Source organism: Crinia signifera, chromosome 3 (assembly GCF_055691185.1).
Source record: "Crinia signifera chromosome 3, ASM5569118v1, whole genome shotgun sequence".
NCBI lineage: Eukaryota > Metazoa > Chordata > Amphibia > Anura > Myobatrachidae > Crinia > Crinia signifera.
Window position 1 is genome coordinate 144,946,169 of NC_139219.1, and position 23,532 is coordinate 144,969,700.

The 23,532-nt window shown below is 45.8% G+C and overlaps 1 protein-coding gene across 1 annotated transcript; it reads left to right on the forward strand.

Moving 5' to 3' along the window:
* The first annotated feature begins 1,870 nt into the window (after positions 1-1,870).
* On the forward strand, positions 1,871-3,235 carry LOC146062925 (paraneoplastic antigen Ma2-like). The gene has a single exon (XM_083174935.1). The coding sequence runs from the start codon at positions 1,871-1,873 to the stop codon at positions 3,233-3,235; it is 1,365 nt and encodes a 454-aa protein (XP_083031061.1).
* The last annotated feature ends 20,297 nt before the right edge of the window (positions 3,236-23,532 follow it).

Below are 23,532 nucleotides of genomic sequence, written 5' to 3' on the forward strand. Positions count from 1 at the left end.
AGCCGCCCTGTCAGAATTGACAGCCGCATCCTCGTCACCGCCGCACAAGCATCTGGCACCAGAGACGCTGCGGAGAGGAGAGCCTAGCGCTGTGTGAAGAAGCGCTGACAGCACGTACTCAGTAAAGCCGCGCTACACCAAGCCAGGTGAAGGAGCCGCCTCTTCCCCGCCCACTGCCTATGACGGAGCTTGTCACCGCCCAGCTGATGCCGGCATCTGCGGCCGAAGACTGAGAGGCGCTGCCCGAATAGGGGAACCGCCGCCCCCTTCCACAAGACCGCCCCTCTACACCCAGGGACTCCCTCACATACGGGGAAGCCCTGCGGGAGACGGGAGGAGGCGGAGGGAGGAGTGTGGAAGGTGGAACACGGCTGCCCGACAGACCAAGCCAGGTACGGAGCCGCCCAGCACTGGCCAGGAGTCACCCTCTGTTGCGCCCCTCTACACCCTGGTGCCGCCCACCTTATAGGCGGTCACCAGCGGGAGACGGGAGGCGGCGCCGACAGTAGGGGAAGGAGTCGCTGCCGCTCATCACTGCTGCTCCCCACCTATCACTGATAGCAGCCTGCAAGTTAGCACAGACTCCTAGGGACACCCCATTCACGCCCCTCTACACCCGGGCTCCGCCTGCTTAATTAGCAGAGCTGTCTGAGGGAGACGGGAGGAGGCAAAGGGGAAAGCAGCAAGAACCATCCCAGCAAGGCACATAGAAAGCTGCCCCAGTCATACCTTTCTACACCCTGGTGCTGCTTGTGTATTAGGCAGTCACCAGCGGGGGTCGGGAAGTGGTGTGACAGGGAACTACCTTAAAGTTTGTAAGTAAGAGACTAACACAACATAAAGCAGCCACTCTCAGGAAGAATGTGCAGGGACAGAATCAGAAGCTAGAATTATCACAGCAAGCCAAGTAGAGCACAGGATAAGAAGAGTATAGAGAGAGAAGAAAGAGACAGACTGCTGGACTGGGAACAGCTGCCAGATTTGGGTGAGCTTGAATGACCCCCTTTTACGCACTTTACACCACAAGGAATACTAGACAATTAAGTCAGTAGCATCTAGAGACAGCTGTTTTTAGTGCGGACATATATATCCTATTCTACACAAGATAGGAGAGGAAGCATTGATTTAAAGCTCTTTCAATAGTTGCTTCTGGGCTTACAGCCAAACAATTGCAGAAAAAGGATAGCAAGTTTCTGTTCTATATAGGGAATGCAGGACTATGGTAACAAAATACAATAACTTAAATACACTGTGTAAGTAGCATCATATATCCAAGGGACAGATATATAGACTTTTCCTACAGTGCTAGGGATACCTAGTGAAGACCAGCGTAAAGACTAACTTCTTAGACAGATTGAGTTTATATACTTACCTATCTACATCTTCAGTAAACGTAAGGGCCCCAACGTGCACCAACGAAATATTAATATGGCATTGCTATGTGTTGCTAATTGAAACGTATCATTTTTATGCTACTGGCCAGTAAATGGTACTTTTTGTAGATGCATGCATATTTTTATTGTATAGGCAAACATAAGGGTTTTAGTGTGTTATTGATATTACATATATAAGGATATATGAAATGTGATACAATGTTTGTATTTTAAGTATTTACTGCATCTAATTAAATTAATTCTAAGTATACTTACCATTTGTGGGGTATTTCCTTGACGCCATTTACTGGTATCTAGATAAATAAATAGAGATAGTGGGTTACCCAAGTGACCCATATATATACTGCTAAAACTTGGGTGGAGGCACAATACATTAACCGTTACCCTCATACCTAAAAGAGGGCTACATTTTGGAGGCACTGTAGCTGAGATTATATACGTTTCAGGATCTCCTGTTTACCAAACAGGGATACAACATGGAAAAATTAACAGAAATAGACATTTATGAATGGTGTATCCAACACAATAGAGATCCTAAAAAATGCATAGGAATAGCAGGAAATTTTACAGAATTCTCAGATGAAAAAATATTGGAACAAGTAGACAAACTGTGTGGGATTGTTAAAGCTAAGATAGTGGATAAATGGAGAGGAGATTTGGGGAAGACGGTAGCATTTCTTATAGAAAATTTAAGGGAATTAGATCGCAGTTTAATCCCAGCTATGATCTTAGCTAGCGCAGAGACGGGGAGGAAGTGGCATGTAATGGGGCCCGTAAGACCAGAGGGGGTTACCAGTACAAGAACACCCACTGCTGCCAATGGTGACAAAGAAAAAGAGGAAAGAGATGGGGAGGATAGTGATGGACAGAGTCAGGCCACCAATGTTAATGGCGGACAGTTTGAGGTCATAGTAGATAGGGTAGTGACGCAGCTGGAGAGGTGGCACTATGAGGGAAGCTACAGAAGATTGCGCATATTCTCTGGCATCATACCAGTGCCCACAGGGGAAGAAAACTATGAAGCTTGGAAGGAAGCGGCAGTACAACAAGCCGAAGAATGGCAATGTCCGGATAAAATAAAAAGGCAAAGAATCGTTGAAAGTCTGAGAGGTCCAGCTATGGGGATAGTACAAGCTGCCCGGCGTAGCAACCCAAATGCCACGTTGGACACCTACTTCGAGGCACTCGATTATGCCTTTGGAACTATGGAAGACGTCGGAGACCTAACATCCCGCTTATACCACACTTTCCAAGAATCCGGAGAAAAGCTGAGTACCTTTCTAATTCGTGTAGACAAGCTGCTGTACAAGATTGTGGACAAAGGAGGGATTGAAAAGAAGGATGTCGATAAACAGCGGATGAAGCAGCTCCTAAGGGGGGCTTTGACCAGTGACCCTGTAGCGCAGAAATTGAGGTGCTCAACAATGCAAGAACCTCCTCCTACCTTTAATGACTTACTCAGAGACATAAAGCAAGATGAAGCACTGATCGAAATGAGGGAAAAGACCGTGAAGAAAGTGAAGGTGGTCCAGCCTACGACAGAAAGCAGTGAGTTCGAGAGCAAGGTGCTTAAGATGTTAGAAGAACAGAATAAAAAGATAGAAGGTTTTTTAACCCAACAGAACTCCAAGACTCCTAATGTGAACAGCTATACCCCAGTGAGAGGCTTGGGCAGAGGAAGCGGTAGAGGGTGCTTCAATTGCGGAAGATTTGGACACCGAGCATTTGAATGTAATAGAAATGCATACAGAAACCCTGGCAGAAGACCTGAGAATGATGAGCAACAACAAGAAAACCAGAATCAGGGAAACGGGAGAGGGAGACCTATGAACCCCGCATAGACTCCCTTGAAATCACGTACTGTGCCATGGGAAACTCATGGTGGAATGGGGAATTGCCTAAAGGTTTGGTGGGGCCCTCCTGCCATTTGAATGCGACCATCAACGACAAACCATGCCGAATACTCCTCGACAGCGGATCTCAAGTGTCCATAATCTTTGAAAATTGGTACCAAGAAAACTTGTCTGATGTACCCATTAAACCACTCAGCGGGCTCGTGATATGGGGACTTAGTGCCGAAAAATATCCCTATTCGGGCTATGTACAAGTGACTCTTAAATTCCATCAAGAATCATCGGAAGAAAGTGACACTTTGGAGATCCCTTTAATTGCATTGGTGTGCCCTGATTTATCGAAAGAGAGAGGTGAGACACCAGTGATCGTGGGGACAAATACCCGGTTGTATTCCTTGTTACAAGAATGGCAGGAGGGTGAGAGTGAGCAGTTCAAGACGACTTCTTTTTGCATACAATCTAAAGAAGATAAATTCCATGTCTGCTTTGAGGGGAGCGACATTCATAAAAGTGATAAAGATGAACTGATCCTTGAACTTGAAAAATACCAACAGGCATTCTCCGAGGGAGAGTGGGACCTTGGCACAGCAAAAGGAGTTGAGCACAGCATACGACTTACCAACGAGACCCCTTTTAGAGAACGCTCCCGACGGATTGCCCCAGCAGACTTCGAAGATGTGAGACAGCATTTGAAGGGATTGATTGAGAACCAACTAATTATTGAATCTCGGAGCCCTTACGCTTCCCCCATAGTGGTGGCTCGAAAGAAAAGCGGCAAAATCCGAATGTGCGTAGACTATCGTACGCTAAACCAACGTACTATCACTGACCAATACACCGTGCCCAAAGTGGATGAGGCCCTAGACTGTTTGCAGGGGAGTAGCTGGTTCTCGGTGCTTGATCTTAGAAATGGTTACTATCAGATCCCTATGAAGCCAGAAGACAGGGAAAAGACTGCCTTTATATGTCCCCTAGGATTCTTTGAATTCTTGAATATGCCCCAAGGGATCAAGGGAGCCCCTGCTACGTTCCAACGGGCCATGGAAAAGATTGTCGGGGACATGGCGTACCGAGAGGTGGTTGTATACCTCGACGATATCATAGTATTCGGAGCCACTTTGGAAGAACACAATCAGCGCCTTTTAAAAGTACTAGAGAGATTAATCGAAGGCGGATTGAAACTATCGATCGACAAGTGTCTGCTGTGTCAATCAAAAGTCAAGTATCTGGGCCACATCGTCAGTCGGGATGGGGTAGCTACTGACCCCGAGAAGGTGGAGGCGGTGAAGAAATGGCCAAGGCCTGTTAAATTGAAAGAACTGAGGTCATTCCTAGGTTTCTGCGGGTATTACCGGAGATTTGTTCCCAACTACTCCAGTGTGGCCAAGCCCCTAACCGACCTCACCAAGGGGTACCCTTCGCTGAACAAGAAAATTAAGAGCCAGAAAGAGTGTTATAAGGTTGGTGAGCCTTTTGGAGAACGATGGACACCAGCGTGCGAAGCAGCTTTCCTGTCTCTGAAGAGATGTTTGACAGAAGCACCAGTACTAAGCTATGCGAACCCTGACAGAACCTACACACTCCACATCGACGCCTCTCTAGATGGACTAGGGGGAGTGTTATACCAGGAGCACGAGAATGAATTACGGCCTGTATCATTTGCCAGCAGAGGACTGAGTGAGAGCGAAAGGCGGTACCCGACGCACAAGCTAGAATTTTTGGCTTTGAAGTGGTGCATTGTCGACAAGTTTCATGACTATCTGTATGGGACATCATTTATAGTGCACACTGACAACAATCCACTCACCTATGTACAGAGCACCGCCAAGCTCGATGCCACCGGGCACAGGTGGCTGGCCGCCTTAGCTCTCTATGACTTCTCCTTGAAATACCGTCCTGGTGTCAACAATACAGATGCCGACTCACTCTCTCGCATTCCAGGCCAACAAAGTAACAGCGTAGAAGACGACTGGATTGAAGTGCCTGCCAGCTGTATTAAAGGAATGTGCCATAGTATTGGAGTGGAGCTGCAGTCTGAAAAGAGATGCGTGGATTGTCTAGGGCCTCCGCCGCAAGTCCTGCCACTATCATATTGCTGGCTCAGTCAAGTTGAGATGGAGGGACTGCCGAGAGTGAGACAGGATCAATTAAGAAAAGACCAACGAACTGATCCCGGTATGAAATATGCATTCTCGAATAAGTCTGACCTGAATGTTTCCCCAGACATTAAAAGAGAAGCTGAATTGTTGAGGCGACAGAGAAAAAACTTTATCACTAAGAAGGGAGTGATGTACCGAAAGCATGAAACTGAGAAAGGCCGGTGGCAGATTGTGCTCCCCAAGAAACATCGAGCAACAGTAATGAAGGCCTTACATGACAAGCATGGTCACGTGGGAATGGAGAAGACATTGAAGTTAATATCTGACCGTTTCTACTGGCCTAATATGAGGAAAGATGTGGAAATGTACTGCAAGAGATGTGGAAATTGTATTGTCCGGAAGACCCTCCCGGGGAGGATGGCCCCTTTGATGAATATAAAAAGTCAAGGCCCCATGGACTTAGTGTGCATAGATTTCTTAACATTAGAAGTAGACCCAGGGAACAAGTGCAACATCTTGGTAGTCACTGACCACTTCACTCGCTATGCACAGGCGTATGTCACCCCAAATCAAAAGGCCATTACAGTCGCCAATGTGCTCTGGGAGAAATATTTTGTACATTATGGCCTTCCCAACAGAATACATTCCGATCAAGGCCGTGACTTCGAGAGCAGGCTCATCAAGGAACTGTGCCAAAGCTGCGGGATAAAGAAGTCCAGAACAACTCCCTACCATCCGCAAGGCGACCCACAACCTGAGAGATTTAATCGTACTCTGTTGGACATGCTGGGAACATTGAGTCCATTAGACAAGCGTCGTTGGAAACAACAAATCTCTAGGCTAGTACATGCTTACAACTGTACCCGTTGTGACGCCACAGGATACTCGCCATACTACCTCATGTTTGGGCGGGAAGCTAAACTCCCCATTGATGTCAGCTTTGGGACCCCAGATCCCAACCAGTCAAACATGTCCCATCTAAAGTATATACAGACTCTTCGAAGAGAACTACAAGAGGCATATGAACTGGCTGAAAAAACTGCTGATAAGTTAGGGAAGAAGAATAAAACCAATTATGACCGCACTGTGCGTGATCACATTCTCCATCCTGGAGACAGAGTACTACTGAGACGGCTGGGACATCCTAAAAAGTTCAAAATATCCTACAGGTGGAAGGAAGAACCTTATGTAGTGATGGAGAAATTTAAAGACTCACCTGTCTACAAAATTCAAAGGGAGGATGGAGAGGGATCCATCTTAACCCATCATCGGCAGAATCTTCTTCCCATTGGACGGGATACTCGAATGGAGGACCTGAAAGAAAGAGACACAGAACCTGTAAGAAAAGAAACGCCTACAAATGACACTGCACAGATACCTCATTCTACAGAACCAGAAGAGAATGGAGATGAAATTGGCCAAGGCTGTTACTTCAAAGACTATGAAAGAGACATTGCCAAAAGCCTTGAGGAACGTGTACTTAATGATGAACCCCCTACGCCAAGCCCTGCCGTAGCAGATTGGGATTTTACAATTAATGACTCTGACTGTCCTGTCCCTGAAGAATGGGTTGTGGGGGAGGAGGATGTAACAGAGGATTATCCCAGTGACTATACCTTGGAAGATGGGGAAGCATTTGGGGAAGTAACTACAACTAGGCCTAAGAGAGCATGTAGGCCCCCAAACATTGTTACCTATGATCAGTTAGGGGTACCCACCTATATTCCAAGAGTGACCTACCCTGCCAACTTAGCAGTGTGGCCTTATTTTGCAAATACTGAAGTTGTATATTAATAAATGTCAATATTGCTATGATGATCCAAGTTCATTTATTGCCTTGTATCATCAGGGGAAGAATGTAACATATATGCCTGTATATATGTTAGAGAATAAGGAGGTACATCATAAGCTGCTTTGCCGCCAAATCCTATGTTGTGTGATGGACTCTTATATAAATGTGGTAGCGCTGATCAAGCAACCAAAATGCACATGTTGCTTAGAAACTGCCTAAAAGAGTGTGGCTTGGAACTATGCCTGCTAAACAATGATAACTGTCATAGAATCCAACTATATATGTGTTTTGTTGCTAAGTTATTGCCATATAGACATTGGTGACAGTAATATCTAGGAACTTTCAGAGGGACATTGGTGAGACTGTGATTTACTGTGTATTGCCCTCTTGCTGACCCTGCAGCCAACTGTCAATCAGCCAGGCTCTGAAAGTGTCCCCGAGGACACTAAATGTGCGGGAAAACAGCGTGCCTCGAGACCTGAGCGGGAGAACAGCTGCTCTCGAGGCACGTCAGCTGACCTCCCCGTTGGAGTATAAAAGGACTGTCAGCACAGCTGACAGAGAGACAGCTGTTCCTCCTTTCGTGTGCTCACCTCCCTGCTAGTGGCTATAGACTGTAAACTGAGCTGTAAAACATTGCCCGCAGCAGGAGAGACTAAGAGCCTGAGAAAGGATCCTTAACATCATGCCTGGCTTGGGAGATCAATATAGTGCTCACACTGAATGCTGGCAAAAGTGTCAGTGAGCACAGCGCCCAGTGGAACAGCCACACATCCCAAGTAGAAGCGCGCCCACACTGCTACTAACCTACATCCAGTGAGGAGAAGAAAGGGTGTCGCTCATCAGCATAAGAGGACCAGTTACACCAGCCGCGCCTTCAGCCCATTCCAGGGTAATCATCCCGACGGAGAGAAGGTACCCCCCAGTCGGGGAAGAATCACCGCCTCCTTATCCCACAGCCGGAGGAGTGAAGGTGTCAGTCACAGGCGCGCCTCCGCTGGCACCGCCTCTTCAGCTGACGGAGGGCGCTGCTATTTGAAGAAGCCGGCCGGAGCGACTCCCATTCACCCCCCTCCACACCCTGGTGCCGCCCGCTTAAGCAGCGGCCACCAGCGGGAGACGGGAGGCGGGGCAGGGAGAAGAAGATAGCCGAAGGTCGCCCCACCTTAAAGAGCCGCCCAGCCGCCCTGTCAGAATTGACAGCCGCATCCTCGTCACCGCCGCACAAGCATCTGGCACCAGAGACGCTGCGGAGAGGAGAGCCTAGCGCTGTGTGAAGAAGCGCTGACAGCACGTACTCAGTAAAGCCGCGCTACACCAAGCCAGGTGAAGGAGCCGCCTCTTCCCCGCCCACTGCCTATGACGGAGCTTGTCACCGCCCAGCTGATGCCGGCATCTGCGGCCGAAGACTGAGAGGCGCTGCCCGAATAGGGGAACCGCCGCCCCCTTCCACAAGACCGCCCCTCTACACCCAGGGACTCCCTCACATACGGGGAAGCCCTGCGGGAGACGGGAGGAGGCGGAGGGAGGAGTGTGGAAGGTGGAACACGGCTGCCCGACAGACCAAGCCAGGTACGGAGCCGCCCAGCACTGGCCAGGAGTCACCCTCTGTTGCACCCCTCTACACCCTGGTGCCGCCCACCTTATAGGCGGTCACCAGCGGGAGACGGGAGGCGGCGCCGACAGTAGGGGAAGGAGTCGCTGCCGCTCATCACTGCTGCTCCCCACCTATCACTGATAGCAGCCTGCAAGTTAGCACAGACTCCTAGGGACACCCCATTCACGCCCCTCTACACCCGGGCTCCGCCTGCTTAATTAGCAGAGCTGTCTGAGGGAGACGGGAGGAGGCAAAGGGGAAAGCAGCAAGAACCATCCCAGCAAGGCACATAGAAAGCTGCCCCAGTCATACCTTTCTACACCCTGGTGCTGCTTGTGTATTAGGCAGTCACCAGCGGGGGTCGGGAAGTGGTGTGACAGGGAACTACCTTAAAGTTTGTAAGTAAGAGACTAACACAACATAAAGCAGCCACTCTCAGGAAGAATGTGCAGGGACAGAATCAGAAGCTAGAATTATCACAGCAAGCCAAGTAGAGCACAGGATAAGAAGAGTATAGAGAGAGAAGAAAGAGACAGACTGCTGGACTGGGAACAGCTGCCAGATTTGGGTGAGCTTGAATGACCCCCTTTTACGCACTTTACACCACAAGGAATACTAGACAATTAAGTCAGTAGCATCTAGAGACAGCTGTTTTTAGTGCGGACATATATATCCTATTCTACACAAGATAGGAGAGGAAGCATTGATTTAAAGCTCTTTCAATAGTTGCTTCTGGGCTTACAGCCAAACAATTGCAGAAAAAGGATAGCAAGTTTCTGTTCTATATAGGGAATGCAGGACTATGGTAACAAAATACAATAACTTAAATACACTGTGTAAGTAGCATCATATATCCAAGGGACAGATATATAGACTTTTCCTACAGTGCTAGGGATACCTAGTGAAGACCAGCGTAAAGACTAACTTCTTAGACAGATTGAGTTTATATACTTACCTATCTACATCTTCAGTAAACGTAAGGGCCCCAACGTGCACCAACGAAATATTAATATGGCATTGCTATGTGTTGCTAATTGAAACGTATCATTTTTATGCTACTGGCCAGTAAATGGTACTTTTTGTAGATGCATGCATATTTTTATTGTATAGGCAAACATAAGGGTTTTAGTGTGTTATTGATATTACATATATAAGGATATATGAAATGTGATACAATGTTTGTATTTTAAGTATTTACTGCATCTAATTAAATTAATTCTAAGTATACTTACCATTTGTGGGGTATTTCCTTGACGCCATTTACTGGTATCTAGATAAATAAATAGAGATAGTGGGTTACCCAAGTGACCCATATATATACTGCTAAAACTTGGGTGGAGGCACAATACATTAACCGTTACCCTCATACCTAAAAGAGGGCTACAACATTATCATCCGATAGGTTACTGACACCTCCGTGATATTCTGCCATCACCAATGTGGAGTAAAAATCACAGTATAATCACTGGATAGATACATATAGTACCAAGATCAACGGGTGCTTCTGTTCCAGGATACTGCAGAGCCGACCTCTGTGCGGTACCAAATATACACAGTCTGTTTTAGAACAGCACTCCTCAAATATGTGCAAATAGTAGGTGCCTTCCAACGGATACCCGAAGCCGGGGTCCAACATACGAATCTGTGGTAGGCGGCACTCTCAGTAAATCAATCACTCAATGGGTCAGATTTCTTTATGCAACGTTTCGAAGCTTCTTTATTTACGCTTCTTCATCAGGACATATAAAAGATTACAAACATACACAGCATTTATATACATACCCAACCCAGCGTGATACCATGGTTCCCGCGTTTCCAGCCGGTCACAGCAGGAAGACGTCATCAACACGCGTCAATACGTCACTCCGTACTGCCGGGGATACGTCGTCACCATGGAAACATATATACAAATCATGCTGTCAATGACAGCCGTATAACATAACATTTGAAAAACCAAGATCCACACATCTATTTTAAAATAAGTGTACCCATATCAAGTAAACATCAGATGCGATATGAAAATCTCATAAATGCTTGTCCCAAGTTGCCAAACCCAAAAAAATATAATAACATGCAAGGTAAGTTAATGTGGCTCCATAAAAGAGAGCCCTTCATTATAATAGACAATATATATATAATTTTCAGTGCTATGTATAAAACTAAGAGAGAAGAATTAACTTGCGTACCAAGGGCCTAATTCAGATCTGAATGCAGGACATATTTGTTCTCAAAATGGGCAAAACCATGCTGCACTGCAGGTGGGGCAGATGTAATACATGCAGAGAGAGTTACATTTTGTATCTATGCAGGTTGAATACTGGCTGCTTTATTTTTACACTGCACATTTAGATTTAAGTTTCAACACCCCCCACCCAAATCTTAAGCCCCGTACACACGGGGGGACATATATTGCTCAGCCATATATTGCTAGCATTATATGGCTGAGCAATATATTGCCCAGTGTCTCCTTTTCATCAGTGACCAGAGATGGTCGCTGATGAAAGGAAACCTCTGCTGGGGGAGCCGCAGAGGTAATCAGCTGGTCGCAGGAGCAAGCTCCTGCGACCAGCGATTATAATGGGGCTGAAAACGGGAGCGCGCACCCGGCGATTTATCGCCGGGGCACACTCCCATCACTGGCAATATGGTCGCCTGTGACCATATTTCCATCGATTTCAGCCCCTATCGCCCCCGTGTGTACACAGCCTAACTCTCTGCACATGTTACATCTGCCCACCTGCAGTGCAGCATGGTTTTGCCCATTTTGAGAACATATTTACCCTGCAACCAGATCGGAAATGCACTCCCAAATTACTTGCCATTCAGGTCGTCCCAACTGCAAGTATGTGAACCCCAGGGCCGAATCTCTAAATGAGGGCACGCCTAGGCACAACAGTAACAGCTTCTCCCCCCATTTGCCTAATTTTATTATTTTCATTGATTGGTTAGGTCTTCCTTTGAGGATATCTAATTGAATAGAATAATAAATAATGCCACTAAGTAGGACTTTTTTTATTTTTATCTATGTACACATACTGTATCTACTAAGTAGGACAGCTTACAGGGGCAGTATGCGCATTTGTTTTCCATTTACACTCCATTCAAGATGGCATATGGTACAGAACAGTGGAAATATATAGCAGTTACTGCTATATTTCAGGCTTATACAGGGGTGTCTTAAGAGAGGCGGAGGCCCGTGTGCAGCCTTCTCCGGCCATGCCCCCTCCTCTCTCTGCCAGGAACAGTAGAGCGTTCAGACCCTACTGCACATGCAAGAATCTCCAAGAAAATGGCTCAGCAGCCAGTGATTTTCGCAGTATTGCCTTTAAGTACAGATTCTAAAAACACATTAAAAAAAGTCATATACTTTTTGTTAAAAAAATATAAGAAATCACTTTTCATATTTGTTGTATTTACTATCTTCCGGTAGCAATGGCATTGGGTGACAGCTGGCAGTACAGGTAACATCTTTGTTCTCCTTCAACATGGTAGTAACAGGGCCTGCCTAGTGAGCAGGTAAACATGCCCCCTCGGCCCTGCCGATAGCACGCCCCCCTGCCCAGCGAATCCCCACACTTGCATGCGATAGGATGTGTACGCTTACACATCCGCTCGCTTGAGGCTGCAAGGAGGAAAAATCATTTGATGGCCGCTCACCATCAAATTGTTTTTCCTCCTTTCGTAGATAAAAATAAGTCTATACTTACTATTATCCTGGACGGAGATGGCCGAGATGGGGGGCGGGCCCTGGGATCATGTCAGTGGCAAACGCAGGATTTTCAGAAGGGGGTTTCCATAGGGGCGGAGCAAAGCACGGAGATAGACATTTAGGTGACCCAGTATATGCCGGGTTAGTTAAAGTATTATAGATAGACCAAACGTATATAAATAATAATAATAATATTAATAATAATATACATACATACATACATACATACAGGGGCGTCAACAGCAGTGTAGACCCCTGGGCATAGCAATGTATTGGGGCACCTACCGATCCTCCAGCTGTAGGGGTGGGGGAAGCTTTGAAGTCCCCCGGGTGGTAGGGGGTAGTGTATCAACCACTCAGCATGTAGGGCCTGGATCAGTAATTTCCACTAATTACCCCTTTACTGCACAGATGGTGGAAGAAGGGGGCATTGGGCTGAATGAAGGGGCCCTGATACATAACTTCCAGGGTGGTAGAGGATGTTTAATATGCAGAGGAGGGGTGTATAGTGGCGTGGGCTTATTATTCATAATTTTCTGGTGGGAGGACAGCTTGCTTGACTGCAGATATCTCCAGTTCCCAGAAATAGATTTCTTAGATTTTAATGGAATTAAAAACTAGAGAATCCCACCTACCAAATGGTATTGGGGACTAGGGGATGAGAGTTCAGGAATCAGAGCAATCCGCCAAGGAGTATATAATACTACATACCAGGTGTCTGGAGCTGGAGCAGTAACCACCTGCTGGAAGACTGATATCTCTGGTTCTGGGATCAGTAGAGACAACCTACTAGTCTCCTTCAAAGGGGAAGAGTCTCAGCTTTTGGAATATACCCTCAGAAAAACTCTAAGTCAGAAAAAACCTGAAATATCAGACTGAGAAGAGCAATTAACAGGCTTGGATGGGGACCACTGCTTTGAAGTCCGATATCTCTGGTTCCCTAGGGCCGATTTTTAAAATTCTTGTACCCATGGAAAGAGGGGACCCTCAGCTTTCAGCCTAAGGCACTTAGACTCCTGGGGGGTTTCTGGGTACTCAGAAACCCCCCTGCGTGCGCTACTGCATGTGATGTTAGTCACTCGCCCCAAGCAGCCATGGACATGCCTGCATTCTGATGGGCCCGCCCAGTGTTAATATGGGTGCGCCCACTGGTTTTGTAGGCGCACCCATGAAACACTGGATGGACCCCAGCGACCTCCCCCTACCCACCTATCAGTGAGCAAACTCCCCGGTGAGTGTGAAACTCGCCGAAAGTGTTCGCAGCGGGGGCTTGCACATGCGCATCTTCACGCTTGCACAAACCCACACCATCAGCCGGAAGAGCGAATTCGGACCTTAGAGAAGTCTGAATCGCCCCCATACTGTACTTCCTTATTGTTTGCATAGGAAAGTTATACAAGAGAGCGCTGCTATGGTCACTACCAGTGATACCCAGTAATGACCAAGAAAGGCTGCAGACATAGATAAATAGGCAGATTCCCCCAAACCAGCAGAATCAGAAGTTTTCACCTGATTTTGGGATGTTTCCCTTTGATAAATAGACCCTTTAATTGTGACATGGATAAAGCTTATTTCCATGATAGCACTGACATACAATGCATGAAATGTAATAGGATGAGAGATTCAGAAAGTGAGAGATTTGGTAAGAAATCAGGGGTGAGATTTAATAGGATGAGAGATTCAGAAAATGAGAGATTTTGTGAGAAATCTCCAGGTTTTTTAAAGTGGCAATCAGTTACACGGCAAAATCAAACTGATTTTGCAGTGTAAAAGATTACCGCTTTAAAAAAACTGGAGATTTCTCACAAAATCTCTAATTTTCTGAATCTCTCATCCTATTAAATCTCACCCCAGTTTTTTTAAAGTGGCAATCATTTACACTGCAAAATCAAACTGGTTTTGCAGTGCAAATGATTGCCGCTTTAAAAAAAAAAAAGAAACTGGATATTTCTTACCAAATCTCTCACTTTCTGAATCTCTCAGCCTATTAAATTTCCCCCAATAACTTTTTCCATATTAATTTTAATACCGTAATGGCTATTTTCCTTCTCAAAGGGGTACATTTACTAAAGCTTCTAAAAATGAAAATAGGTGATGTTGTCCGTAGCAGCCAAACAGATTCTGTCTATCATTTTCGGCAATAGAAAAATGAAAGACGGAATTTCATTGGATGCAAAGGGCAACATCACCAACATTTCACCAAAGGGCAACATTTCATTTTTAGAAGCTTAAGTAAATTTACCCAAAGTCTGACACAATGTAGTACACAATTCATTTATATGTCAATTTATATATTCGATATTTATAGAATGTAATGTTCTTCTACTATGCTTCTGAGCAATTTCTACTTGTAGCAGTCTTTTAAAATGTACCTCTGTGTAACTATCTATGATGGCCACACAGGGACCAATAAAATAAATGGCTTTTGTTATCAATCTATGTGTTTCCTTTGTGTCCATGAGAGTAGTATGATAGGCAGTTCAGTAAAAAGATTTATAAATCTCTATGCAGCAGTATTTCCAGCTTGTAATAACCATTTCTGTAACTTAAATACAGGGCACTGACCATTTGGGCATTATTAGTTATTTATTTACAGTTTCTTATATAGCGCAGCATATTCAGTTGAGCTCTACAATTGGAAACATTAGTGATTAAACAAACTGGGTAGATACAAACCAACAAACATGGTGGTAGGAGGGCTTTGGGGGCTTCTCACTGACACAAAATGATGCCAGCCGCCAACCATCGATGGCTAGTCCTTCAATGGACAAGCCTAGAAGGAGTGTTTGATGTGGGACACCAAATGACCATTCTTGAGGAGCTGCATTAGCACTGTGGCGTCCTGCGACAGAACTTGCGAGTGGTGGACCAGTGCAAAAAAAATGCTTTGGGCCCTCTTTTATTTATTATTTATTAGCAGATTTTTATATAGCACACACATATTCCGCAGCGCTTTACAGAGAATATTTGAACATTCACATCAGTCCCCGCCCCAGTGGAGCTTACAGTCTATATTCCCTACCACATGTACACTCACACACAGACATTCTAGGGTTAATTTTGTTAGGAAACAATTAGCCTACCAGTATACTGTATTTTTGGATAAAACCTTGGTGGGAATCGAACCCATGACCTCAGTGCTGTGAGGCAGTAATGCTAACCACTACACCATCCGTGCTGCCACACTAAGGGCCTTATTCTGCTTGGAGCGTCCGGGCCGTACGCGTACGTCCCGGGGTTTTTCACGATCTGCGCATGTGCAAATACGCTAATGCGCCGGCGCGAACACACCACAACGCTTGCGGCCGTTGTCTCAACGTGCGAAAAAACCTGTACGCGAGCGTACGGGTAATGGGGTGGCATAGGGGCGTGTTGATGGGAGCGGCCGAAATAATGAGGGAAAATGGGCGTAAATATGGGCGTACACGGGGGCGTGCACCAGAAATGAGCGGTGCTACTACCGCACGATCGACTAAGGCACCGTTCGTTTCGGACACCAAACAGGCGGCCGCCAACCGCCAGCTAAAACCACTCCTACAGATACCGCTTGCCAGCGTGCGCCTGAGTTGGCTAATTAACGCTGATTAGTACTTAAACACATACACCTGAATGTAATAAGCAATGCTGCAGTCTATTAACTCCAAACCATGATTTCACTGCCTGCAAGCCACACATGCAGCACGCAAACACATTGGAAGCTTATGTTTCTATACTTCTCCACATTTAAAGGTTTGTTTAGTTTAAGGTAAGAATCTTTTTATACGCTAAGGTAGGTATTTGCTAAACAGTTAGACACATTCACTACGTGCTTTCATAGACTTTACGCAGTAGCACACTCAATCTACACAAGTCGACATGTGTCAACGTGTTCACTCTAATACTAACATAGGTTTTGTATTTAGGATACAATAACATAAACCACATCTAACACCTACAAAGGATGTTTCAGCAATGTTTGAAGCCCATGACCACTATTTTCCACACAATCTTTGTATAGTACCCAAAATAATGACCTGTACCACTATCTCATCTGCTATGATTTGGATTTGACTACACTCTGGATGTAAGATGCCACCAATCACATTATTGCACTCTCATCTCTCTAACAAAGGATTCCTACATCTGCTTATGACACTGTAAAATCATATATATTTAAAAAGTTAGGCATGTTTGTTCACAAGCTAATTTATCATGTTTGGCCCATTCACACATCTTTTTTTAGGGAGGACACATATGCATTCCTACACAAATGTACCTTTTGACCCTTGTTTGTCTGCCTCACCCACTCCATGAGGAAAGCATTGTTCTGGACCTGCTTTTACCTACTACTGTAGGAGCTACCTCACCTGCACACAAACTGCTTTCTCACCTATTAAGTTGCTCTGCACATGTGCTGACACAAACTAATTAGCAGGGAAAAGTTGGATAGGAACATGGGAATGGCCATGGAGAGGGTTACACATGGGAAACTTCCACCACACTTCAACAAATGTTCAAAAATACCCTGGTCAGTAAGTACACATAAATCTAGTATTTGTTTCACACAAGAAATGACACATACCACAATTTAGATTTAATTTGTAAAATAAATTTATTTGCTGTTCAGCATCACAGCTTGACACTTTAATGTGAGAAATCAAAAAAAAAACAAATAAAATAGACACACAAATAATAAAACAGCCAGAACAAGAGGTTGCATATCTCCAAACAGGTGTTACCCTGCAAATGCAATGGTGAAAGAAATGGGGACACCAGAATACGTACTGCAACAACCAGGGTGACTACTAAGCAAGATACACACCACCAAAAAAAAAAACCTGCATTTGTAGAGGTGAAAATACGAACTTTCATGCCCATGGCACGCAAATGGATCGATGGGCAACTCAGTAGGCGGATGTCCAGTGCAATTTAAACCTTTGGCCTCCAACCACAGAGGAAGTGACCCAGGTCTCATTTGGGCCCTTTTTTGCCCCTTTTAGATGGGGCCTTGGGGACAGGGGCCTTTGGGTCAGCTGGCTTTCGGCGTCTTCCCCTAGTCGCCACAGGAGGGTCAGCCGAGGTGGAAGGTTGGGGAGCAGCTTGGGGTGGGGCAGCAGATGGGGGATTGTCCCTTAGGGACCTGGCGGTGGACAGCTGCTCCGCAATAAGTTCATTCTGGCGGCTGAGGTGTTGGCCAATGCTTAGCATGCCAGCCGCCAGAGTTTCATTAATGCGGTTCAACGCCTCAACCTGCAGCTGGTTTGTGGCCTTCCACTCCGCCAGAAAATCCGCCACCTGCTGCTGACGGATCGCAGCATCCACCCCTTGCTGCTCGATCCTGTCCAGCGTCACCAACAGGCTCTCACTCAATGTCTCCGGAGGCTGGGGCTGGGGGCGACGTCTTGGTGGAGGCTGGACCACCTGCTCCACCTGTGGCTCTGCAGAGGCCGATGCTGCCGGTACATCCTGACTTTCTGCTTCTGCTAGGATAAGAATTGAAAACAATGTCACCATCACATACGCAATAAAAAATATCTTTCTAAATACAATGCATTACTGTGACTTACCATCAAAAGCAGCAGCAAAGACCTCCACCGGGAGCTCACTGTCCATATTGGAGATCCCCCTGATCTCCCCCACATCGATGACGTCACAGGAGTCCAGCTCCAGGGGGGTAAACTCCAAATGGTCAGGCATAGGACCGCTCCCGGTGGACATGCTGTGGTTGTACCGGTCAGTCATCTTCCTCTTCAGGGCACTTTTGAAGTCAGTCCACCTACAAGTTTAAAAATACAAATATCACCATGAGATATGTGCACCACTGTGCTACGTGTAGGGTTACCACCTAGTCCCTTTAATTCTGGACACATGTTACTTACACAGGTTCTGTGGCAGTTTAAAATTAGGTGAAGTGGAGTCTTGAAGTCAGCCAGCCACAGAACCTGTGTAATTAATATGTGTCCGGAATTAAAGGGACTAGGTGGTACCCCTAGCTACGTGACATTTCCTAGTGTGGGTGATCTTTTGTGCCATGTGTGGCCAAATATTTCTTTGATGGACAAAACCATGTGCACTGCAGGTGAGGCAGGTGTAAAACCCCACCCAAATCTGATTATCTCTGCACAAGTAACACCTGCCTCACCTGCAGTGCACATGGTTTTGTCCATCTAAGAAATATTTGGCCAGAAAGAGTGAACTAGAATAAGGGCCTCAGTTCCTGCTGGAGACTGCTGAACAAATTGCCCTGACAAACACACTAACCTTTTCTTCACCGCGTCCCAAGTTCTGACCACTGGTGCCACCTGGTTCACTTCCTCTGTGATCTTGTCCCAAAGGTTTCTCCTTGCACTGGCACCTGGCTTCCTGGTTGCCAATTCAATCCATTCGCGTGCCCTGGGCACGAGAATTCGCATTTCGGCCTCTACAAATGCAGGGTTTCTCCTTCTGGTGGTGGTATCCTGCTCAGTCATCACCCTAGATGTTGCAGCACGTTTTCTGGTGGCCCCAGCTCTCTCACCATGCACCTGCTGGGTCACACCTGTTTGGAGAGATGCAACCTCTTGTTCTGGCTGGCTGCTTGGCCCTTGTGGAGCTGGTGGAGGTTCACCAGGGCCTGTTACTGAGGGGCCCGCTTGATCTTGCAGGCGACTCCTCTCTTGGGCCCTCCTTCTCCGCTCCTCTTCCCTCTTCTGTAATGCTTGAAGCATGGATTCGGCTTGTGCTCTCTGCAGAGCGTCCTCTGCTGCTGAATCGTCAGAGTCAGACATGTTTGCAGCAATTGTGGGCTGCATCTGACTGAATATTTATATGTTAATCTCCCGCCACGAACAAGGGGGCGTATATTTTTCCCCGCAAGGTAGATGCAAATTTACGCCGATATTTCCCGCCGATAATTGCCGCTTAAATTACGCAGGTCTCAATGCACCTGATCAATCACCCGTATATGTATCTACACAGGTTGTGGAGCATTGTGGGCTACATCGTGAAATGTGTGCACCTGTCATTCCAATGATGAGTGTTGTCAGCTGGTATCTGTTGGAGTTCGTGTATGCTTTGTGAGTCACATTTCAAAACATCACGTTATAATGCTTTCCTTACATATGTAATGTGTATGAAATTGTCATACAGCAACATGTTGCATTGTGGCCCTTTAGGCAGCGTAGTTATAAGTAGAGGGTTGCGTGTATCATTTTCCGGCTACTGTATATACAGTACTCCTCCCCATGCATATCGCTGTATCGTGCCCCCTTTAAGCAGCGTAGTTAGGAGTAGACGGGGTGCGTGTATTATTTTCCGCACACTGTAAATACAGTACTTCTCTCTTCATTGAATGCATGCTGTTGGTTGTGGTGTGTATATCGGAACGGTCCGCGTAAGTTTCTATTCGCATCCAGTTTGTTAATATAAGAGGGATTAATAAAGTTAATACCAAACAAACAATTTTTTCGACCAATCAGCAAGCACCAAAAGTGATATATGTACCTGCAATTAATAACTGCGCCATTGCCAATATGACTTCTACAAGAGCCAGGCCCTTTTCTACATCTGAGCTTTTGGCCCTGGTGGAAGTGATGGATCGTCACCTGGGGCCCAGGGGCCCATATGTATCAAATGCGGACAAGCGGCGGGCGTATAATGCTGCCCGCCGCCTGATATTTTCCACAACCGGCGTCCGCAGAAGCCTGGGCCAGGTTGAGCGGCGCTGGTCCGACCTGCGCCGGCGGCAGCCGGTTCTACTCAGCAGCCTTCGCCGCCATATTGCCCGATGTAAGTTTTGATTACTAGTATGTCAGCGTTTTTTAGCAATGTTTGGTGTACTTTTTATAAATATGTTCCTGAGTATGGGGGTGTATATGGGGTGTATATGGGGTGTATATGGGGGGTATATGGGGGTGTATATGGGTGTATAGGGGGTGTATATGGGGGTGTATATGGGTGTATATGGGGGTGTATATGGGTGTATAGGGGGTGTATATGGGTGTATAGGGGGTGTATATGGGGTGTATATGGGGTGTATATGGGTGTATATGGGGGTGTATATGGGTGTATAGGGGGTGTATATGGGTGTATAGGGGGTGTATATGGGGTGTATATGGGGTGTATATGGGTGTATAGGGGGTGTATATGGGGTGTATATGGGGTGTATATGGGTGTATAGGGGGTGTATATGGGGTGTATAGGGGGTGTATATGGGGGTGTATAGGGGGGGTTTAAGTAGTTGATCAGTTTTTGGGTGTAGGATATCAAATAGTTTGCATGATAAATGTCTGAAATTTCACAGCAATGATAATTTTGAAGGTTATGAGCATGACTAATGTGAATTTTTCTTTCCCCCTTTTTTATGAAACCCAATCTTCGATTTATATGCCATCAACATGAACATTTCAGCACGGGCAAGGGCACGCATTGAAGCCCGGGAGCAGGCAGCCCGGGACCAGGCAGCCCGGGACCAGGCAGCCCGGGACCAGGCAGCCGAGGAGGAGGAGGAAGAGGAGGAGGAAGAAGAGGAAGAGGAAGAGGAGGAGGAGGAAGAGGAAGAGGAGGAGGAGGAAGAGGAAGAGGAGGAGGAGGAGGAGGAGGAGAAGAAAGAGGAGGAGGAAGAGGAGGAGGAGGAAGAGGAGGAGGAGGAAGAAGAGGAGGAGGAAGAAGAGGAGGAGGAAGAAGAAGAGGAGACCCAGGGTGCAGTTTTCACCCACACAATTTCCCCATCCCCCACCCCCTCCACAACCCCCACCCCCTCCACAACCCCCACCCCCTCCACAACCCCCCCCCCCCTCCACAACCCCCACCCCCCCCCCTCCCCACCCCATTTCCAACCCCCCTACACCTCTCCACCACCCACCCCCAAACCTCTCCACTCCCCAGTAACACCCAGTACCTCGGGCCAAAGACCAGGACCATCCTCCTTGCTCCTGCCTTCCCCAACCACTCCACAGCCAACCAGCGGCGCCCAGGATGGCTCAAGTAGCCGTAAGTAAATAATGTGTCTAATGTTGACCTACACATTTCTACACATAAACAATCACAACAACCACATATGTGTATCCAACATCAACATTAGTTGCAACATATCACTGCAGGGCGACCATGAGGTGTGTCCTGTCCTTCTCCAGGAACAAGGGTCCCCTTGGTGGTTTTTTTGAGTGTGGCCATGCCTCACCCCTTGAATAATTGACATAACAGTACATCCAATGAGATATCCGACATTAGTGGTGTGGTAGTTATGTGGCTCCAGGTGTTGGGTAACTCCAGTTCCCAGCATGATGTGCAACACAGGGCCAGATTATAATGGAGGCGCAAGGGGTCAGTGCCCCTGGGACCCCCTCTAGCTAGGGGCCCCCTGTGGTTGTCATTTTTTTTTTAAAAAAAGACAATGTTTAAGTTATGTTTTTTTTTTTTTTGCTAAATGTTTTGTGCATGGGTGGGGTAGTGCTGCAGCTTCACCTATCTGCCAATGTGACAATGATTTATGGTGCTGAGCATCGGGAGGCAAGGCACACTGATTGCACAAGTGTGCAGTGCATTTCTGGGAGTTGACTAAGTCCCATGACACTTTGCACCAGAGGACAGAGGCTGAGAAGTTTGTGCTGAGCTCTGATTGGTGGAGCTCATTACATGCTTCTCAGGTCCATGGAGAACAGCAGCAGCAGCTTAGTCATAGGAGGGTTTTTAATCAGAGGCAGCACTAGGACTGTGAGGTCTCCTCCAGAGTAAGGGGCAGAGGGACAAACACAGGCTTTTCATGTGGTGTGTGTATATATATATATATATATGGTGTCTATTATTATTCCGAGTGCCGCCAACCCCCTGTCTATATATATATATATATATATATATATATATATATATATATATATATATATATATATATATATATATATATATATCCCCTGCAGGTAACCATTGACCAAGTTTATTCTGCCTTTACTCTATGTTTTGACAGTATAATATTCGGCCATGCAGTGTGCGGCCAGTAATGACAAGTGCAAGGGGGCCCCCCGCTCTAAAGTACCCCGGGCCCCCCAAAGGCTTAATCTGCCACTGGTGCAACTTAAATGTAGAGATTGTTTTGTTAATAGTGTGTGAGGCCATGCGGATGCATGCTTTACAAACATAGCTGTAGGCCTATAATTTGTACAGCAATGTCCTAAATTTAAAATAGTAAGGAGTGCTTAAGCCACAACAATGTCATAACCCTTAAATAGCACAGGCTAATTGTGAGGTTAGAGGACAGTCCCCCAAAAACAAAGTACCAATTGGGATACAGCATACATTCATTGATGAAGGAGTAATTGAATTAATGTTATTTACTATGTACAGTATGTGTGTGTTAACATATTTTTTTTTAGTACTGTGTTTACAGCAGACCCATCTTCAATGTAGTTTAAAAATGTATGTGCCCTTCACACATAACTCACAACTTTTTATTATGTACAAATACAACAAACATTTGTTTATGTTATATATTAATTTTTTTTTTTATCCCTTCACTACAGACACTGAACAGCAGCAGGAGGAGGTGGCAGCCCTTATTCGGGAGATCTTCCTGACCCTTTTTTATTTTCAACTTCTTTTTGGCCTACTGGAGGCCCGCATTTAATTTTTTTTTTATCCCCCCCCCCCCCTTATTATGTTTGTAATAAATAAAAGTTTATATTGTATTATAAATTGCCTGTGTTTTTAATAATAAATATGTTAGAGGGCTTGTAAGGGTAGGTACATACAGATGTGTAATGTAAGTTATATTAGTAATTTGAGGTGAGGGGTAATGATTGATGTGTAAATGTGTGTGTTTTTAAATAAAATAACACATAGTGAAAATGCATGAATGTTTAATGTTTTTCGATTAAAACATCACACATAACATCAGGGTAGGTATACATGTTACACATTTTGGACAAACTAATTATGGACATAATTTAGTACATATACAGAAACACCAACATAACTTGATTTAAAAGTAACAGCAATATGGGGACACATAGATAGTGATTAAAATGCCACATTAGAACATAACAAATATACATGTAATGTGGTTTAAAATGTAGTTTTATTAGGTCTTTATTAAGGTAGACAATTGAGTTAATAGAAAACAATAAGTGAATAACA

Excerpts from the sequence above, each read along its gene's own strand:
- LOC146062925 (XM_083174935.1), top strand. The coding sequence starts at position 1,871 with ATGGAAAAATTAACAGAAATAGACATTTATGAATGGTGTATCCAACAC.